The sequence below is a fragment of the Spodoptera frugiperda genome, chromosome 18 (assembly GCF_023101765.2).
Source record: "Spodoptera frugiperda isolate SF20-4 chromosome 18, AGI-APGP_CSIRO_Sfru_2.0, whole genome shotgun sequence".
Classification (NCBI taxonomy): domain Eukaryota; kingdom Metazoa; phylum Arthropoda; class Insecta; order Lepidoptera; family Noctuidae; genus Spodoptera; species Spodoptera frugiperda.
In genome coordinates this window covers 5,145,697-5,171,767 of record NC_064229.1, presented here as the reverse complement: position 1 = coordinate 5,171,767, position 26,071 = coordinate 5,145,697, and the positions used below count along the sequence as shown (strand labels likewise).

General features: G+C 37.2%; 2 protein-coding genes, 1 long non-coding RNA gene and 1 other non-coding gene across 4 annotated transcripts in view; 2 read left to right on the top strand and 2 right to left on the bottom strand.

Moving 5' to 3' along the window:
• Positions 1–2,104: 2,104 nt before the first annotated feature.
• Positions 2,105–4,906, top strand: LOC118278122 (UDP-glucosyltransferase 2). The gene is made up of 4 exons (XM_035597199.2): positions 2,105–2,963; positions 3,288–3,507; positions 3,920–4,139; positions 4,539–4,906. The coding sequence occupies exons 1-4, from the start codon at positions 2,139–2,141 to the stop codon at positions 4,798–4,800; spliced, it is 1,527 nt and encodes a 508-aa protein (XP_035453092.2). The 5' UTR covers positions 2,105–2,138; the 3' UTR covers positions 4,801–4,906.
• Positions 4,907–9,398: 4,492 nt separating this feature from the next.
• Positions 9,399–11,229, top strand: LOC126911701 (uncharacterized). Its single transcript, XR_007706205.1, has 2 exons — positions 9,399–9,958; positions 11,039–11,229. It is a non-coding gene; the product is annotated as an uncharacterized LOC126911701 (long non-coding RNA).
• A 148-nt stretch (positions 11,230–11,377) lies between these two features.
• LOC118277892 (semaphorin-5A) overlaps positions 11,378–26,071 on the bottom strand; it is a 45,002-nt gene continuing 30,308 nt past the window's right edge. Inside the window, exons 6-21 of the mRNA XM_035596896.2 lie at positions 25,779–25,938; positions 23,343–23,542; positions 22,547–22,708; positions 21,814–22,111; positions 21,117–21,327; positions 20,329–20,484; positions 19,697–19,897; positions 18,986–19,234; positions 18,748–18,824; positions 18,168–18,393; positions 17,628–17,801; positions 17,038–17,205; positions 16,311–16,433; positions 15,215–15,360; positions 13,049–14,876; positions 11,378–12,884 (exon numbers count right to left, since the gene is read on the bottom strand). Coding sequence (XP_035452789.2) covers positions 14,640–14,876; positions 15,215–15,360; positions 16,311–16,433; positions 17,038–17,205; positions 17,628–17,801; positions 18,168–18,393; positions 18,748–18,824; positions 18,986–19,234; positions 19,697–19,897; positions 20,329–20,484; positions 21,117–21,327; positions 21,814–22,111; positions 22,547–22,708; positions 23,343–23,542; positions 25,779–25,938 — 2,788 coding nt within the window. The 3' untranslated portion in view covers positions 11,378–12,884; positions 13,049–14,639. The remainder of the gene's footprint in view (positions 12,885–13,048; positions 14,877–15,214; positions 15,361–16,310; positions 16,434–17,037; positions 17,206–17,627; positions 17,802–18,167; positions 18,394–18,747; positions 18,825–18,985; positions 19,235–19,696; positions 19,898–20,328; positions 20,485–21,116; positions 21,328–21,813; positions 22,112–22,546; positions 22,709–23,342; positions 23,543–25,778; positions 25,939–26,071) is intronic.
• LOC118278339 (U6atac minor spliceosomal RNA) lies at positions 15,938–16,028 on the bottom strand. Its single transcript, XR_004783875.1, has one exon. It is a non-coding gene; the product is annotated as a U6atac minor spliceosomal RNA (small nuclear RNA).

Below are 26,071 nucleotides of genomic sequence, written 5' to 3'. Positions count from 1 at the left end.
TGCTTATTTATGTTGTCCTATGTTCTTTTGGGGTGTACAATAAAGTATAAATAAATAAATACCCTTAGTAAGGAGTAATATGAGACACGCTCAGAGACCTGTTTTTGTACTTAAATATTGTTATTTAAAATTTTGTAATATTTATCTTTTTATTATTATTTTGTCTGTACCACTGTGCATGTAATGTCCCATAAATAAATGCTTTTCCTTTCTTTCTTAATGTCATATTATTCATTTCAGTTATTTTTAAATATAGATGTACCTACTATTAAACACCTATACCTGTAACAAATCCACGTAAACCCTAAAACAGTGACCCGTGTGATCAAATTACATTAATACTTGTGAACAAATTCACTGAAATACGAAAGCAACTAGCTGGAAGATTTATTGAATACCCCTGCCTCGTTGGTTGAATAGAAGCAAGTACGATTGCCGGACAAAGGGTCTCGGGTTCGATTCCTGGGCAAAGAACTACTGGGCTATTCTCGTTTATTTATTTAAAAATTTTTCAGTATTGGCACGAAGGCATGGATGGCATTGTACGACGATCGATGATGTAGCTGTTTGAATATCAACTCCCGATATTTCATGTAAGAATGTTGTTCAGTTACATTCCGTTGCTAAAAGACAATAAAATAGTTGAATCTTTGTGTTGTTAAAATTTCCATGACGTGAAAACATTAGGTTCACCGCACGCGGACGGATTCCGACGGCATGGAAGGCATCGTTCGACGATCGCCCGATGGTGTAGTTAACACCCTTAAATTCATTAAAGGTCTTTGAATTTCAACTCCCGATATTTCATGTAAGAATGTTGTTCAGTTACATACAAGCAAAAAGCACCATTTCTAAAAACAAGAAACAAAATAGTTGAATCTTCGTGTTGATAAAATTTCCATGACGTGCGCGCTTGTTTCACAAACAAACATGAAGAAGTTTTCTATTATGTTACGCCTTCCACCAAATAATATGTCAAAAACATGAATTAAAACAATAACATGAACCGAAGTCGTGTAACGATCGACATAGAATTATCTATACTCCGTTAGAGCATTTTCTTTGTACTAAAAGTTTAATTATATTGATATTATTTTTTTCATACCTTTTTACTATTTATTTACTTTTTTTCGATAAATTAAAACAATAACATGAACCGAAGTCGTGTAACGATCGACATAGAATTATTTATAAATAATTTATTTCTTATTTTTATTTTTTGATTTTTGAAATAAAAATATATCTATGTCCTTTCTAAGGTTCTAAACTATATCTGTACCAAATTTCAACCAAATCCGTCAAATAGTTGCGGAGATTAATGGTATAAGCATAGAATGTTCGACGTGATTCTTTAATTTGACATAACTTTTTTATTTATGAACCGATTGACATGAAACAAACACTAAATGTAAATTTAAGCATCCCACAATATATTCGTGAAAACCGCATCCAACTCGGATCAGCCGTTTCTGAGATTAGCGCGCACAGACGAACAGACAAACAGACAAACAGACAAACAGACAAACAGACAAACAGACAAACAGACAAACAGACAAACAGACAAAAAAAAGTTAATTACATTTTTGGGTTCGACATCGACATAACAATAACCCCTGCTATTTTTTTTATTTTTATTTTCAATGTACAGACAGCACTTTTCTACGATTTTATTATATGTATAGATAAGTATTAGTATTCAACTTAAAATAAAAAAGCATTTGTGCACAAACCCGCGAAACAGCAATTTGTCGATCACAGAAAGTGTTGCTTCGTGCGGGAATCGAACACGCTACATGTGGCACGCCAGTCGCTTGCCCAACCGTGCGGTCATTATTTATTATATTCATTTTATTCCTCTATTTTTATTGTGTCTATATAAATTACCTATAAAAACGTAGGTATTTAAAAATAAAAGGTATAGAACCACATGGCCATTAACCTTTCACCTACACATGCAATGACACTAGATATATGCAAATGTTACATTCATCCACTTGTGATAACAAAAACAGTATATACTTAATCAATATTTACTTTTCTCAGTACCTAACTATCAACATCCACCTTAAAGATGAACGCAGTTTTATTCAGAAAGTGAAAGAATTAAGAGCTATAGAAAAATATATAAAACAAAAACAATGTTTCTAACAATCTTCATAACTATCTCGCTTCTAATACAAATAGAATCTTCAAGAATACTAGCAGTGTTTCCAACACCGCTTATAAGCCACCAGAGTGCTCATAGATCGATCATACATGAGCTACTTCAAAGAGGCCACGACATCGTCCTCATCACTCCTCTACCAGAATACCCAAAAGGCGATTCACCAGAAAATCTGACAGAAATCGATGTCTCCAACGTGACAAATGAAGTTTGGGACAAGAGATACGATCGGAACATCTCTACTAAAGACAGTTACATCAATGAAGACTTTAAAAATATTCTAAGAATTGCTACTAAGGTGGTAGAAAAGCAATTTGAATCGGAAGAAATTAAATCCTTTATCCACAACAATGAGACCTTCGATCTTCTTCTGTTAGAGACCTGGATCCGACCGACTCTCTTCTGGACTTACGTTTACGATGTACCTGTAATTTCTGTCAGCTCTCTAGGTTCATTATTCAATGAATACCAGAACATAGGTGGACCCATGCACCCTTTGCTGTATCCAACAAGCTTACAACGTGATGTATGGAATGAGAACTTTTGGCAGAAGATTTTGGCGGTGAACGAGTATTGGAAATTGGACTCTATGCTCAAAGAACTTGAAATAGAAGAAGATGCTTTAGCGAAGAAACTGTTTGGTGATGTGCCTCCGTTAAGAGAGCAGATGAAGAAAATAGAGTTACTTGTGTTGAATATTCATCCAGCTTGGCAAGGGGCTCGTCCAGTGCCTAAGAATGTGGTACATCTAGGAGCTACTCATCTGCAAGATAGGAATAAATCGATGCATTTGAGTCCAGTAAGTTATTAATATGTGATTATCGATATTATTTATATTTGTAATATATTTTTGGAGAAGGCCCATTGTCTGTTCTAACTATCACAGACTGGTGATGTTGTCTTAGTATTCACAGAAGATTTTGTTTGAGATGCCTATGTTGCTGCTCATATCGCGAAGGACCAGTGTCCCGTTATAGGCAATATAACTCCTAAAAGACAACATTACCCTTTTTGCCCTATAATAGAAGACAATATAAGTTTTGTAGATGGTTTTGTAGACAAGATTTGGAAGATATCTACCAAAAAAAACTCATTACAATACTTTTTATTTCGGTTCCTCTAGCAAATGGAAGAGATCTTGGATTTATCAACGGCTGGTGTGGTCTATGTCAGCCAAGGCACCAACGTTCGACCCTCGATGGTACCAGAGCATCTTAAACACAAGCTGATTAGAGCATTCAGCAAACTACCCTGCTCAGTGCTTTGGAAATGGGATGAAGTCCTTAAAGATTTGCCATACAACGTCAGACTTGGGAAATGGTTCCCTCAGGCAGCATTGTTAAGTGAGTTCCAAGTGTTGATGAACATTTTAAGTTTTAATTAGTTAATTCTACACCGTGAAATTTTCTGTTTTTGATACTATAATTGAAGCTAAGCTACAGATTAGTAAGAAATTATAGCCATCTTCAGTGCTCAATGCACATTAATTACTTAAATCGAACTGTTTTAGTAAGACAGTGTTTTATCACATGGCTATTGTGTAATTCGATAAAATAAAAGTGTTATCCGCCTTTTGTATGGCATGGGCCGGCAAACGAGTATACTGATAACTTGATGGTAAGCAATCGACGCCGCCCATAGACATAGACACCTGAAACACCCAGAGGAGTTGCCAAACTTTGTAGGACGAGACGACGACTTGCCGAGGGTTCCAAAACGTAAGATCAGCCTTTAAAATCATTCTCTTTTTTTCAGATCACCCAAATGTCAAACTGTTTTTAAGTCAGTGTGGCCAGCAGTCTATCGACGAGGCTATAGCAGCAGCGGTACCTGTCCTCGGTCTACCGCTGACTGGAGACCAGTGGCGGAACGCTGAGCTATTGGCACATCACAAAGTTGGCGCCACTGTAGACTTGGAGACGATAGGGGATGAAGAGCTGAGGAACATTATTGAGCTTTCTATGAAAAATGAAAGGTAAGTAAATAAATATTTAGAAACTGGTTACTTAAGTCCGTATTACTAACTGTACTGCTGAACTAGTTTTGATGAAAGAAACCTATAGTTAAGCTAAAGAACACCTACTTATAAGTTTTTAATTTATAAACTGACATGAGGATCAAGTACTGTTTCTTCAGCTCCTTGAGTCTGATAGTTTTTTTAATAATAACTCGTAATGAAAAGTTCCCCCTGTTACTCGAAACTAGCAAAGCTCTCTTCTCCATTAATGGAGAGTACGTGAAAAAAACCGTGATTTTTAGTAAAAAAATACCTTGTATAAATTTTTACTTACAAATACGGTTTCTTCAGCCCATACCATTGAAGACATCATTAAAACCCGAAACAAACTAATCATCAATAAATGTTTCCTTTCAGCTACCGCACCAACATGCATCGCCTGCGCACCGCCATATTTGACGCACCAGCGCCCGCGCCGGCTCGCGCGGCAGACGCCATAGAATACGTACTACGTCACTCATCAGTAATGCTCGAGTCTCCTTCGCGACTTGTCTCTTGGTACCAGTACTTAGAAATTGAACTGTTACTTATTGTTTCTACTATATTTTGTGTTAAAGTTTTTCTTTTATATAAATTGTTGAGCTACCTGCTGAAAGAGATGTTTAAAAAAATGCAGTAAAGTTGGTTGCAAGACTGCGTTAAGAGAAAAGAGAAATAAAAAGAGATTTTCCAAGTAAAAAGGCTTTCCAATATTTCTGAAACATTTATATACAACGTGTAACAAAAAGGGGTATACATATCAATTGCACGGCTTCTAGATAACATAACAAACGATACGGGAAGGGTTTTTAAACTCATGTTTTCATGGTACCAAGTTATGAATTTTTCAAATCGCGCCGCCGCGTGATTCAAAATTAGGTAGACAGGTACTAGGCGATCAGATTGACAGAAGAAATGTTTCGTAATATTAGCGAGTGATCCCTGTAGTGTTGTGACATGTTTGTATGATTTAAAATGAAGAAACATGCGATACCAAGTATTTGGTACAAAAATTTTTTAAATCGTATTTTCAGCTGAAACTTCGTGTAGAGACTCTATTCAACCTGTATTCATCAGCGCTTCTTGATGTATATGGGTATTTTGTTACACGTTGTATATACTAGTATATAAAGCTGAAGAGTTTGTTTGTTTGAACGCGCTAAGCTGCAAAACTACTGATCCGAATTGAATAATTATTTTTGTATTGAAAAGTCCATTTATCGAAGAAAGCTATAAAACGTCACGCTATGAACAATAGTAGCCGAGCAGAGTGGGTGAAACAACTAAGTTCCTGTCACACAGGGCTCATAATAAATAAACCCACGTGGATAAATCTTTAATTTCAATTAAACTAGTCGCTATCTCATGATAGTCATTATATCTGAATTATTATTATCTTCATAAATAAAAAAATTCAGTACAACATCCTATTACCTAATACACAACGAAAATCTAGAAGTACAAACTATATTGACAGTAATAAAACTATTTGAGTAAAATATAACAGTGTTTCATTGTAATCACTTTCCTTAATCGTCCGAGAGAACTGCGATATTATTGGCCCATAATCTAAATTGGGTCGAGAGTAAGACGCTCGAAATGGGGGAAATTGCTCGAAATTGATATTACGCCTACAACGCCGGTTTGGGTATAATAATTGATGTTATTTTTGCTTTGTGTTTAAACCAATAGATTCGGACACATCGATATTCTTTATAATATTTTAAGCCCCTATAAAGAATGGGTATTTTTGCTAGTAAAATGACATGGTTGTAGTGACTTTGATCTGAAATGGGCCTATTTATAAAATATCAGACATTATAATCTTGCTGACCTACTCGTCGTGATAGTGGACAGGTTAGGTTACCTTAAATCTGATCTGGTTTTATAGTGCTTGAAAATCTTGCGATATCACCAAGCGGTCCCGGCCAAGCTAAAGAATGCGGGTCTGCGGACGGCGAGCAAGGGTAGCTAGCCACCCAATCAAAACCCGCGTGTGGCGCATCGCGTTCTGACCAACACACATCGAGCGCCATCAGACCACCACTGAAGGGGTGACCACCAGTAAGGCTGATGCCGACCCGGAGCTGCGGACTGACTAGCGGTTTAACAGGGCTACAACTCGAAAAACAGGGGTAGGAATGGGGTGGTTTATAGTCAGTAAGAGTCTGGACACTCCCTCTCGCCTTGTCCAAGGCGGGAGATGTGATTTACACCTTAAAAAAAAAGCTATTAGGGAAAGTGGGGTAAACGCGAACGCGGGATAAACCCGAACCCAATAGTTTTAATATGTTAGAAAGATATAGCCGTATATCACTCGCCGGTAACTCAAAGATCACGCCACCACCAGCACCAGTCAACGACACGAAAGACGCGGACGCACGTACTTTTCAAGGTATGTCAATTTTAATATTTTCAATGTTTTCGATGTAATTTTTTGATAAATTGAACTTGGTGTAGCTTTATTTCTATTGAGAATAGTTATTTAACACTTTACATAGTGGGAAACTTACATACTAAACCATTCAAATGACAGTGACGCATTTGGTAAAAGTTTTATAACTTAAAATATTTTTTCCATTTTATTTTTTTCGACCCGGTGGGGTAAAGGCGAACGCTGCATGTCGGGTAATCTCGAACGTTCGGCATTACTCCTTTCTCCTTTTTTTGTTAGTTCCCTGTTCATATCTTTTTTCCAACTAGCCACTGGCAAACAGGGTAAGTGTTTTCCAGTCTATGTTGACTTCTTTGTGGCATAAATTATGTTGTCGGGTGATTTTGATAATGCTAACACATCAAATAAATTGTTTCAGCTGCCCCGTAATTATAAAAGAAAAACTGAAACTAAATACAGTTCAGAGGATCTCAAAAAGGCTATAGTCGATGTTCAAACCAAGAAACTCAGCATTGTCAGATCGGGAAATACTTGTGTTCCAAAAACTACAATTTACCTTAGTAATGTTAGTACGTGCATTACCCCACTTGGTGTTCGGCTTTACCCGACATCAGTTGGGTTGAACCGAACACTAAGGGTTTTGTTTTTCGGTCATTTTGTTAATTTTATTAAAAAAAATAATGATGTTGAAAGTCCAATACGTTAGCAGATAAGTAAAGTTTATTTTAATAATTAAAGAAACTCGTGATTTGATTCCACTGTTTTATTTATATTTTCCCTTAGGTGTTCGTGTTTCCCCCACTTTCCCCTAAACCCCCATTACAAATATACTGCTAGGGGCAAAGTATAACAGCACATGAAAATAATAACACCAACAATTCCATATAAATATTATTAACGCCTACATATTATTTGCGTAAGAGCAAAGTAAACAACATGCTGTGTAATTTGCATACCGATCACGTTCGCTGCCTAATATCGTGTCACGCTGTCTAACGAACTAATGAGCGCACATGTCACTTCGCGTTCTCAGCGAGGACGCAGGTAATCCGGAATGTCTACTCAATATATTAAGAATTTTGGGGCGAAAATTTTCCAATGTTTCTAGAAAACCAAATTACTTCGGGAGAATCGATACTTACAGAGGTTTATTTCTTTACTATTTCGTTAATTTCCTAGACTTACACAGGAAGGATGTGAACCTTAAACTCAAAGGTCCGACCCTGTCCTTCAAATGGTGTGTACGTCTAGGTGGGCCACGAAAATGATTCATTTTAGAACTGGAACATAATTTTTAAGATATTGCAAGGTTTCCAGTCGGGCGAGTCCTAAGCTTAAGTTTCCTTGAAAATAATTAGTTTCACATTTAATTTTTATCAATAGTACATTCCAAGGGGTAACGAAAATCACGTCATTGTTAAGCTTTTTTTGAAGGAGGCATCCAATTACTTTTCACGCTTTGGGCGAGGTAATCTCCTGTTTTTGAGATATTCACGTGGTAAGCCGTATTTTATAGTTCTTGAGTTCATTGAAGTCTTTGTTCTTGAGTTCAGTTGCAATACATAATATATTAAAAATTGTGATTAGCTTTCGTGATTTCGTCCACTTAACAAAGGTTGCTTTCGTGTATGTTTATTACTATAAAATGATCTTAGTACATCTAATACTAAGTGCTCCAGGTATTTTTGTTTACCTCGCCTTAGTTAAGCATAAATAGGTAAGCAGAAATGTACTTCTCATTAATATGCATGAAGCTTGTTATCACGACTCAACGAGATTACCAGAATAAATAACTGCAAATTGTATTTGATGTCGAAGAAATGATAAATATTAATGGTTTATTCAATAAACATGTTTGCTTTTCTTCTTTGAAACTTTACTAAGAATTGTTTGTTTTTTTCTTTTTGTTTTGTTTTGTTTTAAAACGTTGCCCCACAAAGATTTTCTTCTGTATTGCGGGTGCGTTTACAATCATATAAGTTCATGTATTCATATCATACTCAAACCCGAAACCACATTAGTGGATCATACAAAGAGTTGCTTCGTGCAGGAATTGAAACCATCGTTGCGCGGGAGCCGTAGCCAGTTGCACAGCCAACGTGCCAACCGTGCAATCAAGTGTTTATAAAGTCAGAAAACTTTAATTTCATGTTATCGAGTGGAAAATTTATAATCGATTTGCTAAATGTAATAAAACAAAATGTTATCAATATGTGACAGTCTTTATTGTTATTTTAATTAGCTTAATAACAATGTACAGCGTCTTATATAAACATTTTACATAATTAAACATTTAGGAATAGACATAACTAAGGCATCAACGTTACAAATCACAAGAATAGGTAATCTCTTAAGATTTAGACATGAATCGGTGAGTTATTGAGATAAAAAAGCCTCTTAGAAATATAATGATATGATAATATTTAATGAAAACTAACTTAAAATGTATTCAAATCCAAAACAATGAAATAATACAAAATTTCGCAGACCGAAGCGGTATTTTTCGCTCGCTAACGCGGGATTGGATAACGCCATGTTTGATTGCAGAACCAATATAACTTGACCTTTCTGAACTTCGTAACAATCGTAGCATTCCCTGTCACACGTATATAAACATATCACCTTGCGTCTCTAAAGTCAACTAGGTACAATGAATTTCACTCCAGACAATATGGTGGACAATCTTCAAGATTTCCGACTGAATAAAGAAGGTATAAATAATATCGTTAAGAAGAAACGTCGCAGATTTTCTCTTTGTACAGAATTTTCTTCGACAAAAGCATTGAATAAATGCAACGATGAATCTCAGGTTTTATTTTAAACATAGAAATCTTAACAATTATTAGCTCAGCTCAAGATTGTTCAAAGAAATTCTAGCGCCTTATAATCTTAGTATTTGAGCTGTGTTAGTTACAGATGGTTAAATAGAATTTTGAGATGAATTTTCAAGTCTGACATTTATAATTTACTAATAACTGAATTTTACTATTATCTTCACGTAAAATCAAATGCGAACGTTTGAACGAGATTACACAAATCGGGTCGGGACGGTCGCAAATTACACTGCTTAAGTGAAATTCATTGTATTCCCATCAAGTGACATTGAACAGTGATAATGGGAAACTAGGGCCAATTCTGGGCACAATACCAAACTATTTTGACCTGGGACTTTGGGACCGATAATCTTATATAACAACTTTGTACATAGTTTTAATTAACAATAACTTTTGTTTGGAGGAGCGTTCGGTTATAATGTTGATGTATTGAGGATTAGAGTATTGATTTATGGTTTGTATAACCACGAAGTGGTTAGCGTTGATACTGGTTAGAAATATACAGAAAGAATTTAATAATGTATGTGTGCCTATGACAAATTTTGTTGTCTTTTTTATTTTTCACACCAGTACTCACGTTGAAGTGGCCAAGCATCTGGTCTCGTCTTCTAGAAATTGGAGTGCCACCGAAGATTGTCCGCCTGTTGGAAAGTATCTACAGAAAGTACTCCTGTAGAGTAACTCACAACGGTCTCATTTCGGAAGACATAGCGGTGCACGCAGGTGTCCGCCAAGGCTGCCTTCTGTCACCTCTGCTTTTTCTGGTCGTCCTGGACGGAATTATGCTTCGCATCACAGATAAACGGCGCCGCGGGATAGAATGGGGACTGTCCAACACATTAGAAGACCTGGACTATGCCGACGATCTTTGCCTGCTGAGTCACACCCATGCCGACATGCAAGCTAAGTTGGACGATTTGCGACAGGAGGCAGCAAAAACAGGGCTCAAAATTAATACCCGGAAGACCAAAGAAATAAGATCTGGCGTGAAGAATAATTCACCGTTGCTGATTGGCACAGAGGCAGTGGAGCGCGTCCACAAATTCACATACCTCGGGAGCGTCGTGTCGGAAACTGGAGGAAGTGAGGAGGACATCGCCTCACGGATCGCCAAAGCTCGAGCAACTTTCGCGCAGTTGAGACCGGTCTGGCAGTCCCGAAAACTGACCCGAAGGATCAAGTTTAAGATCTTCGGGTCCAACGTCAAATCGGTGCTGCTATACGGGTGCGAGACGTGGAAGGTAACGAAGGACATCTCCCGCCAAATCCAGGTCTTCGTTAACCGATGTTTGCGTCGCATTCTCGGTATTTACTGGCCCGAGACCATCTCCAACTTAGACCTGTTGGAGAAATGCCACGAAAGTCCTATCGATCGCCAAATAAAACGCCGCAAGTGGGGATGGATTGGCCATACTCTCCGAAGAGGCCCCGACCACATTCCTAAACAAGCATTAGAGTGGAATCCCCAGGGGAAAAGGAAGCGTGGCCGTCCTCGGCAAACCTGGCGACGTACTGTAGTGGCGGAAGCGGCGGGCATCGGCTTGACGTGGAGCGAGGTGAAGCGGGAAGCTCAAGACCGATCGAGATGGAGGACCTCTGTCGACGCCCTCTGCCCCATCTAGGGGTCATAGGACCTTAAGTCAAGTAAGTCACTCACGTATACTTTTTCCTGTACCATTAGTAAGAGTTTGTTTTATGTTGAACAAAACGAGACCGTGTTCGGCACTCTGATTGGTTGGTTCATTCACACGGTTACGTTTTCGTTCGAAGCAAGCCCGTGCTATAGGTGTTGCACACAATTTTTTGTACACATAGTATTATTTTTTGACATAAAAATACACGTTTTGAAAAATTGCTTTTTAAAGAAAGTACAAATAAATTCACTTTCAACTGCAACTAAGTAATCACACTAACCAGTATCAACATTAATTATCTTTTAAAACCACCAACACTTAGAACATCACAACAAAATTAATAATGTAAATATGATAAACAAACCCTGATATTTAGGCACTCCCCTTAAAACACGTCTAGCGACAATTTTGTTCTATTAGTGGAACAATAACCAAGGTTGTCTCTTAACAAACAATAACGCTAGAAACTGCGTTCCTCAAACATCGGCCAGCTGCTCAATAAGGTACCAAAATAAAAGAGTAACGATGGAGTTTCTTGCTCGTTCTTCTCCAATTGAATCTACACTTTGGACCGAGCATCTAGCTTCACTGGTGGAGAATTCAATTTGACGTTTCAAAAGTGCCTAATAAGAATTAATCGAAATAAATGCTTTGACTTTGTCTTTGAAAAAATAACAATATTACCGCTATATTTTCGAAATATTCAATCGTTACCAAGATACCAAAGTTTATCAAATTCTTTTAAATAATTTATTTCACCACTAAATCAAAGTTTTATTTTTATCTATAATTACTGATTTATATTTTACTGTTTGGGGAGATAACTCGATTAGTTTCAAGTTATGCTACTTAGCACACAAAGATTTAGTGACATGAGTAAACCGTATGACATAAATAATCTAATGGAATCACAAAAATATAATATAAAAAGAGAAAATACTAGGACATGGTGGAATGTTTGGGAAACGCTGTCATAGAATATTATGGTCCCATCAGTCTCGACCTTCAGAAGACATCAATCATGGTACACTTATACCTAGTGCTATGTGAAACAATATACACGTATTGTGCCCCGTTTAAAATCAGGCGTGTTACTTGGCAGTTTTACTTGGTCATTTTCTTATTGAAAAAAAAAATAATTTATAGAATCTTAGTATTTGTTGCTGTTACAAATTTTAGTGTTCGAATAAATAGTTTTGAAGACAATTTTGACTTCTTAATTATTTGTATGTAGATCGTTTTATGTGCTGTATTTAATAGTTATACTTAATGTATAATGTAAATAATAAATATCAACATTTGAAACCAAGTAAATCTGTCTGAACACTGCTCACATTAATTTTGATTACATTTCTGAAATTTCCTTCATATCTTGGCAACAAACAAACATGAATGAAAATGAAATAAATCTGATACACACAATCATGAAGCCGCGTTCGCACTTATAATTCATACCAGTGACTTGAGCAAGTCACTAGTCAAAATTATAAATGTAAACGAGGCATAAGAGTCTACCATTAAAAAAGGTAAAATAAAAAAGTATAAAATTTCCATACATAAAATAATAACCCACACTTCTAATGACTCAACATGAGTCGTTTTCACTGTCGAAATTATTTTCAACCATAACAAGTTGTAAAGGAAATAGTCACTGTCAAAGTAAATTAATCTTTCCTGCTCATACAATAACATACTTTTTCCTATACAACCAGTAATTACGTTACCTACACATTTCTCTGTGACAAAAATATAATTATTTTATGAAGTAAATAGCTTTATATTTGAAATATAGTGTAAATATGCAATCTGTATACTTTTTCTATGTAAAATATTGTATGTGAAGGCACCTCTATTTGTACTGCTTTAAGGTGCTCCCACACAGCGGTTATATAACGTTATACAACAATGTGTAACAATAACATTTGTGTTTAAACAAATTTTAACAGTGGTTGTAGAGTATGTTACATGCTATTATAAATGTTACACAATGTTGTATAACGTTATATAACTGCTGTGTGGGAGCACCTTAATATATAAAATTTTCTTAATTAAAAAACTACATTTTATTTACAATTGTATTAAAATACTACCTACTTATTTACATGGCACATACTTTTGTTTTGTCGTACAAACTCCTCTTATTAAAAACTAAAATATACTGGGATTTAATTATTTTTACATGTTTTAGTAGCATGGCACTGGATTCATTACCTACGGCCTAAAATTTTAATAAAAATAACTAAATAAACTAATATTTCTTTTTACAAAATTAAATAATCGCATCGCCTTCTATTTTTAAATACATTTTTAATCTGTGGCTAAACGTCACATAGCTACCAGCCAATCACAACAGCGGAAATATAGACCACAGATTAAATAGTCATTCAATACACACTCATACATGAGTCTTGTCAAAAACGTTCAACATTTTTAACAGTTTGTCAAAGGCATTGAATAAAATACGATACTTTAATATAAAATATAGAAAATATAACAATAAAATGCAAAATTCAAATTCATTAAACATTCTGGCAACATTTTCAAATGTCAGTTGCAACGAAATTATAGATATCACAAAAAAAAATATATGTATAATACAAATTATTGTTTTAACATGAAACTATATGATCAAAGAACAATTAATTCATTTTCTATGAACAATAATTATAAAATATTTTGGAGGGATCCAATACACGCCTTACAGTATAGGAATAACTTTATAATCACTGAAAACTATTTTTTCTTCAAGAGATTCCGTACAATCGGCAAGGAACTACAGTTTGGGCAATATATAGGTATATAATGAAATAGGTACACTATTCTGTAGACACATAGAAATACCCCAATATATCAAATATAAAAAAAAAATACAATAAAATTTGAACATTTTTGAAATAACTTGACGTGTTTTCATCAACACTCCGGTCATTATACTTGCGCATACGCAAGTAAATGTCAAAAAAATATCAGCATAATTATGTTTATTATACTATTGGCAGTTCATTAAACACTCTTTATAATACACTTAACAAGAACCACAATAGTCACCATTTGTTTAAAAAATAGTTTTTTTTTCTTGTCCGTACTTTATTTCAAACACTCTTTATACTATCACAGGCTATAAACACAACCGCACTAACACCAGCCTCTTCGAATTAATTAACAAGGTAAATCCAACCTTATTAACATCAATAAATAGTTCAAATCTCCTTGTCTTATCTAGTCATGCATGATACTGATGCGTCATTGTAAAATGAGCTTTGTTTCTTGAAAGTTTAAGTTGAAATTACTGTATCACACGTACAAGTAGCTCTAATAAGCATTCATCGATGAATAATAATCGACATCATTGTAAAATGAACTCTGAAATCGAAACGTTTAAGTTGAAATTTCAATACTCTGACGGTTTTTTTTCAATGAACGTCTTCTTCCATGCAGAAAAATGACAGTAAAGCTTCATCGATGAACAAAAGTCGACAGCATTGAAAAATAAACTCTGTTCCCTTCACATTAAAGTTGAAATTCCTTGGTGGATGTTTTTCAACTAAACTCTTCTTCATCAACGAAAAATAGGCTCTATTACTTGGACACTAAAGTTAAATATTCACACCATTCTTCAATAAAACTTGTCTTCTTCAATATCTAAGTTGTTTTTGTTGTTCGGTTGGTTAGAATGCCTTCGCAATGTGCCGAGAGAATCGTACTCGTTCGCGATAGCTTTCGGGTAGAGTTTGGGAGTCGTTGCCGCTGTGTTGTGGTTGTTCGCGTTCGATATATTGTTGCTTTTCGATAAAAGAAGACCACTAGTACTGCCGATCCCCGTGAACGATGGTTGGCGTTTCGCTTTTCGCGGCTGTGGATGAAAGTATGATGTTAGAAAAGAATATAAAATAAAACTACTCGACCGGAGTAATACCACGGTCTCACAGAAAACTGACGTGAAACAACGCTTGCGTTGTGTTTCGTTGTGTGAGTGAATTAACCCCTTCCCAATATTCCCAACCCCCGATTCCCCAACAACCTTTCAATTCCTAACCCCCAAAAACAAGCAACACGCTTGTAACTCGGCGGCGATTGCTTACCATCAGGAGATCCGTCTGTTCGTTTACGGGCTTTAACTAACTACATTTTGGTCAGCAGTACCGCATTTATAGGTTGTTGATATGATAAATAAATAAATAAACAACTTACAACTTCTTTGAGCGGCACAGTGACGTAACTGTTCTGTTTGGCGGTGATGTAGTGCGGGCTGGAAGGCACGCGGTGTTGCTTGTTCCACGGCATTCTAGTGCCGCGCCGTTGGCAGAATATCACACCCGCTAGGCAGACTAGGCAACCTAGGGTACAAAGAAATTCATATAAATAACTATCTACTCAAGTACTCGACCAGTGCTCGGGTCCGATTGATCGTAGCGAGATATAAAAAAAAAAATAAGTAGCTAGGTACTCAAGCATTTGTCCAGTGCTCAGGTCCGATTGATTATAGCGAAATGTTTTATGACTTACAAGCCTTCCTCGATAAGTTAGTGGACTATCTGACAAAAATAATAATTATTCGATTCTAAACTGTAATTCTGGAGATTAGGGAGTTCAAACAAACTTCAGCTTTACAAAATTGTGCCCAATGTATATTAATAGTAACTATATGTATAATCATTATATAGAACTCGTAATTACAACTGACGAAAAGTTCACGTTACACTTTAAGTGGACCTCTGCCTACCCCTTCACAAAATGAGAATAAAAGCGTGATGTTATGTTATATTTTTAAACCTATATTCCCAAAAAATATCACTATCAAAAAATCTTATCAACTATCATTATTACTATACCAATAAATCCTATTATTGAAAAAAAAATAGTAAATATAAAAAATAACAATTAAAAATATGAAAATAAATAACAAAAAGTATTAAAAAAATGTGGTCAAGTTGTGCCTTAACCAATTTTGTGTGTTCCATCCTTGTCAAGGGGAGTGCTAACCGTCTCTCCTTTCAATAGACACAACAACACCGCACGAAATTATACGAGTGTACTAACTTTGATGAAAACTTTACAAGCGCGATCTAGAACTTCCTATTAAAAAACCTATAAAAACACAAAAAAATACCAAATATGTTTTTAATAAATATAGAATACTGCCTAATCTACTCATTAACAACAATAATTACACAAAAATTCTAAAAATAAACCATAAAAAAAATATTTAAAGCATTGACCGCCATGTAGTTTAGTACAGCGCCACCTATGTTCACGCGGTAGAACTACGTTGTAAATTAAAACTCACCCATGGCAAAGGCTCCGACGACGCAGCCTATGATGCTGCCTATACTGAGAGTCTCGTTGTTGCCCATTGTGACGAAGGACGCCATCTCTACGTTTTGGCTGTAAGCTGGCATCGCGTATAGTTCTGGTAAAGAAAATTATTTTGGTTAGGTAATGGAATGTTCATGGAACATTTTAATGGCAAACACATTAACATCGTATTACTATAATTTGTGTAAAATACACATATTTAATTATTAAAACGAACTCAAAACAAAACTTGAGTGACTTGAAATATTCTATAGATTTAAATACAAAATTAAATTATATTTGCTAAAGGCACTGATTATACAAACTGTTATTTTTATTCGTTACAACAGTAGACAGAATATATCAGGAAATCATTAAATTTTTTGGTGCATTGTGTTTTACCTAAAACACAAATAGCTGTAATATCTTAATTATTATGTTATCGGCTTACTCACGTATCGTTTTGACGAGGAACTCGACTAGTTTCAAGCCATGCTAGAGGCTCATATTCATGAGCAGCATTACGCAACACACGACGCGGCGATTGTCGCACTGCTACTAACAACTAGCATGGCTTGAAACTAGTCGAGTTCCTCGTCAAAACGATACGTGAGTAAGCCGATAACATAATAATTAATTTAGTATGTCTCACGAAAGTTACAATAAAATCATAGCTGTAATATCTCTTCCAAAACAAATAAAAACGAAGAATTACATACCATTATCAATATCCTGGTCACTGTCAATATCCTGTCCATCATCAGCACACCTGGCGACCTGCAGCTGTGCCCCGAGACAGGCCCCGGCCAGACACGCTCGCTTCCTGATCCGCTCCCCGCCCACACAGTCTCCCCAAGGACCCCATTCACCCCAACCCGCTTCTGAGCCTACAGAAATGATAAAATGTTAGTCTTGACAATTCTATCCGGAAAGTGTGACTGGCTTAAGTCGGTCTCAGTTGTTAGAAATTTAAAAAAGTAACGTCAAACTAAAGAAAATACATCTTTTACGGAAATAAATTGTAAATAAAAGTTATGCAAGACTTTGAATGGAAGAAATGATTTCGAATGATGTTTTGTGGTGTATTACCATAGTAATGCTAATGTAATGGACATTACCAAAGTCGTCCGTAACACATCAATAATTTAACTTTCATACTAGATCAGTACTAGCAACTGTTATAGTGATTATTGGCCAGTTTCAATAATACATTTTGTATAAATCTTTATGTCACAATTCTATTTCTTATAAGGATAACAGCAGGTAGGTAGGGTATTAAAATGGGCTGTATCTGAAAATGATGGTGTACCTGCGCAGTTCTTGACACAGACGCGTCGTTCGAGCGCGGCCCACTCGTCGCTATGCCCTGCGCAGCCCCCCGGCGACACGCAGGCCCGGGAGCGGGTGCTGTGCCCCGCCACGCTGCCCGACCCAGAGCACTCGCCGCGGCACTCGCTCCACTCACTCCAACACGACCATTCTCCTGGTAACAATGTCAGGAGGGTTAGCACTGGGAAATATTTATTTAAAGTGACTTACGCTAAGATGTTTTGCTTCGTTATAGGTAGGTTTACAATTACATAAATATCACACCTAGCTTCAAAATCGATGTGAATAAAACGGCTAATATCATAAAGTAAAATTAATATTCTTGATAATAAGAATATACCCAGATTATGGCAATAGGCTTAGAATCTGTAACTTAGGACATGAAAAGTGAATATTACATAGTACACATATTATGCACCTCTGACCAATACTTCGAGAATCAAAAAGCAATTTGCTATATGAACTATACCTATTCCAAATCTTGAAACATATTTATCAATAACAATCAAAAGGTACTAACCAGTACAAGCCAACTTGTTACAAGCCTGCAACATCTCACTAGGTCCATGACACTGTCCGTGTTTGAGACACCTCCGCGTCCTCCTCTGGAGTCCCCCTCCACAGGAGACGGAGCAGGGCCCCCACGCGCCCCAGGCCTCCCAGCCGACGTCATTGTCAGATATTGGCTCACTGCTGCAGCGGCCGCGGGAGTTACAGTAGCGTTCGTCTTCGCGGACCATTGAGAGCTGATGAAAGAAAAATGGATTGTAGTGAATATTAGGATTAATTAATAAATGATCTTTTAAAGTTAGTACGTTACTTTTACTGCGCATTCAGAGTCATTTAATGGTTACTTAACCCTAAGTCCTTAGCAATTGTTTTCTAAACCAAATTATTACTAAGGAAGAGTTTAATTAACCATTAAAGGACTGAGTATGGCAGTTAGTGACTATCATGGTTGATGAATGATATTTTAACTACCGTAATACTTTCGATGGCAAGTCTTGTACGAAATGGTTGCAACTGTTGTTAGTGTAAAGTTTTAAATAAAAGTATTGTAATGTGGATTTTGCTAAGAAAATTGCTGTTACATTACATACCTTCAGTTGCTCAGGGGATGGAGCTCTGCATTGGAACTTAAATCTTTTTTCTGTATAACTTCCGTCTGATCCGTTGCCTGTAAATAACAATATATTATTATGAATTTTGGTCGGTAAAGCTGTCAAAATAACTTTAATTTTATTATTAAACATTTATGTGTCGTTCTCACAATATACTCTCTCTTTATAAATTTCCTCAGTAAAGACATACATTATAAGATTATGTTTGGCTACATACCAGGTATCTGCACCCAAGGTGTCCACGCCGTAGCCTTCCTGACCTCACAAGGCGCCATATCACAGGCCTGTCTCTCAGTACTAAGTCCCTCACACTCGGCCCCTCCGTTCTTAGGTACCGGGTTGTTACACTCCCGGTGCCTCTCCTTCCACCCTCCCGAAGGGCCGCAACCAGGACCTCCCGATGCTGTACAAGTGGACCAAGGACCCCAGTCTGACCACCCACCATCCACTGCTGCGAGGTTTGGGTCTGAAAATGAAGATGAGATAAAGTTTATTTTTTGGTAATATGTTACAGGAGCCTGCTACATATAAAAGTTAGTCTATGTTAAGTACACATTCACATAGTATTTTTGTTATGAGATAGACCGGAAACGAGTTTTCTTCTCACTTGATAGAGTGACACCAGAAGAGTTAATTACAAGTTCGTTGCTGGCCTTTTGGGCGTTAGGAATTTGGGGATTAGGAAGGTATTATGCAATTCTGCTTCGCTCTTTGTGATCAAAAGACTTATGTTACGTGTATGTAAGATATTGCGGTTTAGACGGGCCAGGAATTAATCTTAATTGCTTTCAATGATCTACAGGGGGATTAATTTACAAAATATTTCAACATAGTATACTTTCCTATCTAATTATTATTGTTCAATCGTACATCTATCCTGCCACACTATAACTTAACTAAAATAATAGTAGTTTATCTCAATACTAACCGGGACAAGGCGGCAGGTTGCAGTAGACATCATCGATATCGAGTCCGACACAGACCCGGCCGCCGAACTTGGGTTCGGGCGAGGTGCAGGTGCGGCGCCGCGACTTGATGGCGATGCCGCACGACGCCGAGCACTTGGACCACCCCGACCAACTCGACCACCCGCCGTGCACCGTGCAGTTCGTCACCGAGATACTGGCGCCTGGGGGACGGGGGATACACGTTATTATAAAACCACATTATGTATGTTCTGTTGTTGTGATGTATCAGTGTTTACTTCCATTCACGGGACACAGGGTCCCAGACCTTTGGAAGGCATACGAGGACCCAAAGCCTGAATAATTAAGTTTATATCCATGTGATAATAAGAATGAAGATTGATATGCTGATTCGTAATTCACAACTAAAGGTACATTTAAAGATGGTACATGTTATTTGTTTAGCTTCTGACAAATTCATATTACATAATAGTCATACAACGAACAACACATTAAAAACTTTAAACAACGAGATATTTAATTCTAAATCTATATTTTGTGACTATGAAGACAATACGTTATTTATGTAAAACCATCTTAGTATGTCGTGGTATATATAAGTCTTTTAATGAAATAAATACTCGTGTCTACGTACCATCACAGGGTTGTCCGCCATAGGCCGGCCTAGGGTTGTCACATCTCCTGGTGCGACACTGGCACATGTCGGGCTTGTTGTCCGAGTACATGGACACCGACGTCCCGTCCTGCATGCAGGGCTCCCACTCCGACCAGCTCGACCAACCTCCGTCCACTGGGGAATTGAAAATTAATGTTTAACGTATTAAGAATTTGAACGATACCTGTACATACGTAAGTCTTTTCACAAGTCAAATTAAACAAAAAGAGGTTCAACTTTCAAATGAAAGATCAACAGCGTCATGAACCAATATCCGTCTAGTTAATACTGGTGATAGGCCTGTCGAATAGGGCCCTAGAAGGGCATTCTACACCTATCCTACATATATCCTATTTACCGTAATGATAGATAATAAACTGAATACTCATATATGAGTTATTTTGTACTATGAACGATTTCTTACCATTAAAGGGTAACATACTCGTATATCGTTTCTCGGGGATATCGATAACATACTAAAGGGAATAGACAAAACACGTCCTTATATGTTCAATTGTTTTAGATTGCAATGCAACATCACGCCTTTTATCCCCGAAGGGGTAGACAGAGGTGCACATTACGACACGTAATGCCCTTATACAATGTACACCCACTTTTCACCATTTGTGTTATGAGTCCCATGTAATAGGGGGTGAGTCCTATGGCAATGCCATATACTGGGTTTAAGATTGCAAGGATGAAAAGCAGGTAGTGTTACCTAACACTATAGACATCATAACAGTATTATAAACGTTGAACCAACGAACCTGGGGCATCAATAGCGGGACAGGCGCTAGTGTCCTGCTTGAAGGCGGGGTCGGCGGCCCGACCCGCGGCGTGGACGCAGAGCTCGCGCGCGTCGTCCCAGCCGCAGTGCGGGTCCCCGGCCAGGACGCAGCCAGACCGGCTCGAGTAGCGCCCGCACCGGGCCCCTACTATACGGTATATGCCTGATTTACCGCCTACGTAGATTGACATCTGGAAGAAAAGAATAATTGGTTATATTGTATCCTAACATAATTGTACTTATCTCGTTAATTTTTGTGTAATCAAAGTCCTAAGTTACAGTTATGCTATTGGCTTGCTACAACCAACAAATGTATCATAATAGAAACCTATAAAGTCTATAGAGCCTATGGGCACTTTTCTTAGTGGGCTACTAAGAAAATACATGCACATATATTGTCATCCACCTGCCTCTCATTTAGATAGGCCAAATGGCCTAATTTTAATATAACTCTATCACATTATCTTCTTTCAAAGGTCTCTACACAATGTACACACCTGATAGTAAATAGCAGGTACTGTTGATTTGGCCTTTTTTCAACATGTCGCTGAGATGGTAGGTATATGCCTGACTAAGGCGTCATCTACTGACTTATATTTTGACAAAATGAATAGAGGAGAAACCGCATAACAAAACAATGGTCATAATCGATATCATAACAAAAAAAAAATACTCACAGTATCCTTAACAAACTGCATGGTGAGAACCTCAAAGCTGTCATTCTTGCCGTTAAGTTTCCACCTCTCGACCAGACACGCGCCATCCAACTTCGGCAGTACTGCCAACTTCAGCACGTTAGACTCCTGAGTCGCCACATAGAGTACCAACTGCTTTTCAATGTTCTTCGCACTGGTGACGTCAACGGTGACGTGGGTGAACCGTTCTGACGTCAGCTTGAAGATTGGTTCTCCTGACACTGGTTGGACTGCCTCGTACATTAGGTGGTAGCGATGGTATTCTATGGCTTCGTTTATTCTGCAGGAAATTGGGTATTGTTAGTTTTATTGAGGTTAAAAAGAGGTTTTTAAGCACCTTAGTAGGTTAGTTCTAGGGTATTCAAGTTTTTATGTAGTAGACATATAAATAAATTGCATCTTTTCATATAAAAACATAGGTTAACTAAGTCCGTGTCCACCAGTGCTATGCTATGTATATCAATGTATATGATTATTGGAAGCCAAAGCATCCACAGCAACGTATTCACACATATCTGGTGGAAAAGCACCCAAAAATAAAATAAAATAAATGTATTAAGTCAACATCTTAATTTTGGCCGAAGATGTTACAAATCTTGTAGTGACAAAAGTTTATCTTTAATGTGCAATTTCTTCCTAACACTTTTAAAACGCATCACTTTCAGTAGAATAGAATCACACTCATTTAAAGAGGTTCTATTTAAAAAATTCTTACCTAGAATCCGGTACACATTTGAAATGGTCCCTGGCCTGCTTGGAAGGCGACCGTGGTTCCCACGTGGAGGTGGGCCTGTCCTGCACCTTGTACGGACCCTCGAACGCCGCGGTGATGTCGGCCATGCTGTACACACATACTGCACTGCCCACTATGCTGTTCCTGTAATAGAGAATATTGCTCTGTAGTGATATTGAATTAGTAACCAATTGGAGTTTAATTTTAACCAATTTTTAAGCCAATCAGAAATATAATATGTATAATAAAGTGGTATTTATGCTAAAGTCTAAAATGAGAGGTAACACCAACTTGCTGGTAGAAATCAACGGTTTGTATAAAATACGTCTGAGAAAAGCTGATGCCACTGTACAGTGTACACCCACTTTTCACCATTTTTATTATAAGTCCCATGTAATAGAGGGTGAGCCTATTACCATATACTGGGCACAATTCCAGACTACGTGCTACTATTGAGAAATTTTCGAAAAACCAAAAACAAACTTGGCGTAACTCGGGAATCAAACACGAAACCCTTTGCCCAGCCAGTCATTTGCGACCAACGAAACTCCGAGAAATCAGAATCTGTAGATATGCATAAACAAATACATCATGTGTACAATACATCTGTATAATGTATTGGCTTAAGCTGTACAAATATGCATGTTTTTTACATTGGATTAGTAACATACGTCGTAATTATTCGTGATATCTAGAAACAAAACATGGGGCATCCTGTAACCGTCGAATGGAAGACGAGAAAGAGCTCGAATAGTTATAAACAAATAAATAAACTTACGTCGGTGTAGTGAACGTAGCAACGAGTATCTTCTCCTGCGGCAGGTACTCCACGCTCTGCACCTCATCGTAGTTGAAGGGCACGTCTCCGGGCACGGAGCACTTCAGCCGAGCCTTGAGGAACGTGCTCCAGCTGTCCTTCATCACCAGGTAGCCACCTGGATCGTTCTTACACACTCTAGCGATGCGGGAGTAGATTATCTGAAAGATGAAAGTTGATTTTTATTTTCTAGTCTTTAAAGTCTAGATAATAGATGTAATTTGAACAAAAAAATCCCTGCTTGTCCCTATCTCTTCAAGGCATGAACGTCTGTGATATTTTAATGCCTAAGGTTTTGTGTACTAAATACCCATAGTTCCGTATGTTAGTATAAAATATAAAATAGTATAAAAAAACCGTAGTTACGTATAAAATAGAACCATCTAAATATCCCTTACCGCCTGTTTCACCACATTAAACTATGATTCTGTAGTCAGTTTAGTATGTCTCACGATACTTATTATAAAAATACATTACTAATCCCATAAAAAATACTGTATGAAATGATCTCATCAGAACATCTGACCTAGTTTATCAAAAACAATAAAATTGATATAGATCATATAAATAGGGAGACAATTGGCAAATTGGCAGTGTCGACATAATGAGGGTCATAACCTCTTCCGGAGTGATGTGATACTGCTTGTTAACATGCGAGGGACTGGGAGGGACCCTAATGTACCTTAAGTACCTGCGTATGGTCAGCAATAGAGATGGGTTCTTTTATTATGGTAAATCTGGAGAAAAGTAGATGTTTAATACATTAAAATATGTGCATAGGCATAGTCATTTAGGGATTAATAGACGCGACGATAGGTTATCATAAATCTGAGTTTATCTTAGTCAAATACTCTTTTTAACGGTGCTCCACACTAGAATTTTCTCCTGTGCCATAGATGCGTTTACATGACACCCTAACACGAAACAACAATTTGTGGCTATGATATTACTTGAAATATGACTGTAATATTACTTAAATTTCTGCAATCATCTATTTTTATAACTATAAGGTCCAATAGGCCACCCCTATGATATAAAACACCAGATAACTATGTCAGTTACAACAAATGTTAATCACACAATCTAACACCCAGTCCCAGTTCCTTTATAACGACCTCACTTATAAATCGCTCAATCAGACCAAATAAACAAGAAACCAATAAAACGTTATACTGTATGGTGTACTGTTGACACATATAACCGACTGTCGTTAACTATACAAACTTAGAGGGCCTATAGTGCGCGATTTTTTTGAACGTTACAACATTGAGACCTCTGATTGGTTGTTTAATTGGAGCTGGCCAATCAGAGCGCCGAACTTCATTAGTGTGTCGATTGCGTTAACGTAAAATAAATAATAGGCCCTCAGCATTAACCCAGTAAAGCAAGGGACATTGGACAGTCGTTACTGAGACAATAAATACAAACACTGGTAGATCAATTACTGGTAGGTTTCGAAAGAGTATGTTGTCAACGGCCAATCAAACTGATGGATTGGGCAATCTTGCAAGCCAGGAACTGTACTTCTGAAGTTGGTACCTATAAGGGGAGTCTGTCTGCTTATGTTTTGGATCGATTTGATCCTAGATTATTAAGTATTATTTATATATTTAACTGTAAAAATTATGAATTAAATTCAATCTTTCTCAGTTTAGTAAATCTAGTAGAGTTCTGCGGAGAGCGACGGTCTATACTGCATAGTCTTTTAAAAACATTCCGTGTTTAAAAACAGTGACTTTATTTGTTGCCCAAGTTTTTTCTGAAGTAAACAAATGGGGACTAAGCTACAAACTACGGAGACATCTGGTCGTCATTAAATTACGTTCTTGTAAACAAATTGCATGTCAAGTTATACATAAAATCCACACTTTCACATATAAATGTAAACACAGTAAAGTCGAGACTTTACTGTGATAAAATTCACAGAAAGACAGTTTCAATACTGGAAGAATAGTTAAAGACTAGGTAAAGGGTTTTTATTAGAGGCAGACGAGCAGACGACTCACCTGTGAAAAGCGACCAAAGGGTTAAGTACGAGTTTGTTCGTCATTAAATTACGTTTTTGTAAACAAATTGTACGTCAAGTAACACATAAAATCCACACTTTCATAAATGGCCGAGTTTACTGTAAAATGCACTGACAGACAGTTTCAATACTGCAAGAATACTTAAAGACTAGGTAAAGGGTTTTATTAGAGGCAAACGAACAGACGACTCATTTGTGGAAAGTAACCAAAGAGCTTAGTACGTTTCGATCCCGTTAAACGTAAAACAAACTCGTACTAAGACCTCAGGTACCAACACGTGTAAGTACCAATAACGGTAAAAGTCCATTACCGGCCTCATAGAAGGATATAGCTCTTTTCTTAAAGATGCTACAATATTATAGCCACCTACCTTTCCACAATTCATGAACTCCACAGCGACTTCTCTGAACACGAAGTACACGAACTGGTCGTCTTCGAAGCTGCCCACGAACTGAGGCTCGTTCAGCCAGTTCAGGTCGTACTGTGTGGTGCGCAGCATGCCCGAGTCGTGGTTGGCTGCTCCTTGACTCCTGTAGATAGAGAACAGTGTTTGTTTTGCATGTTACAATGAGGATTATACGTTTTTGTGCTCGCTAGATGGCGCTTTATTTTTATTGGGGTACAGATCTAAGATCTTATTAACTGCAAAGGGCATTGGTCTAA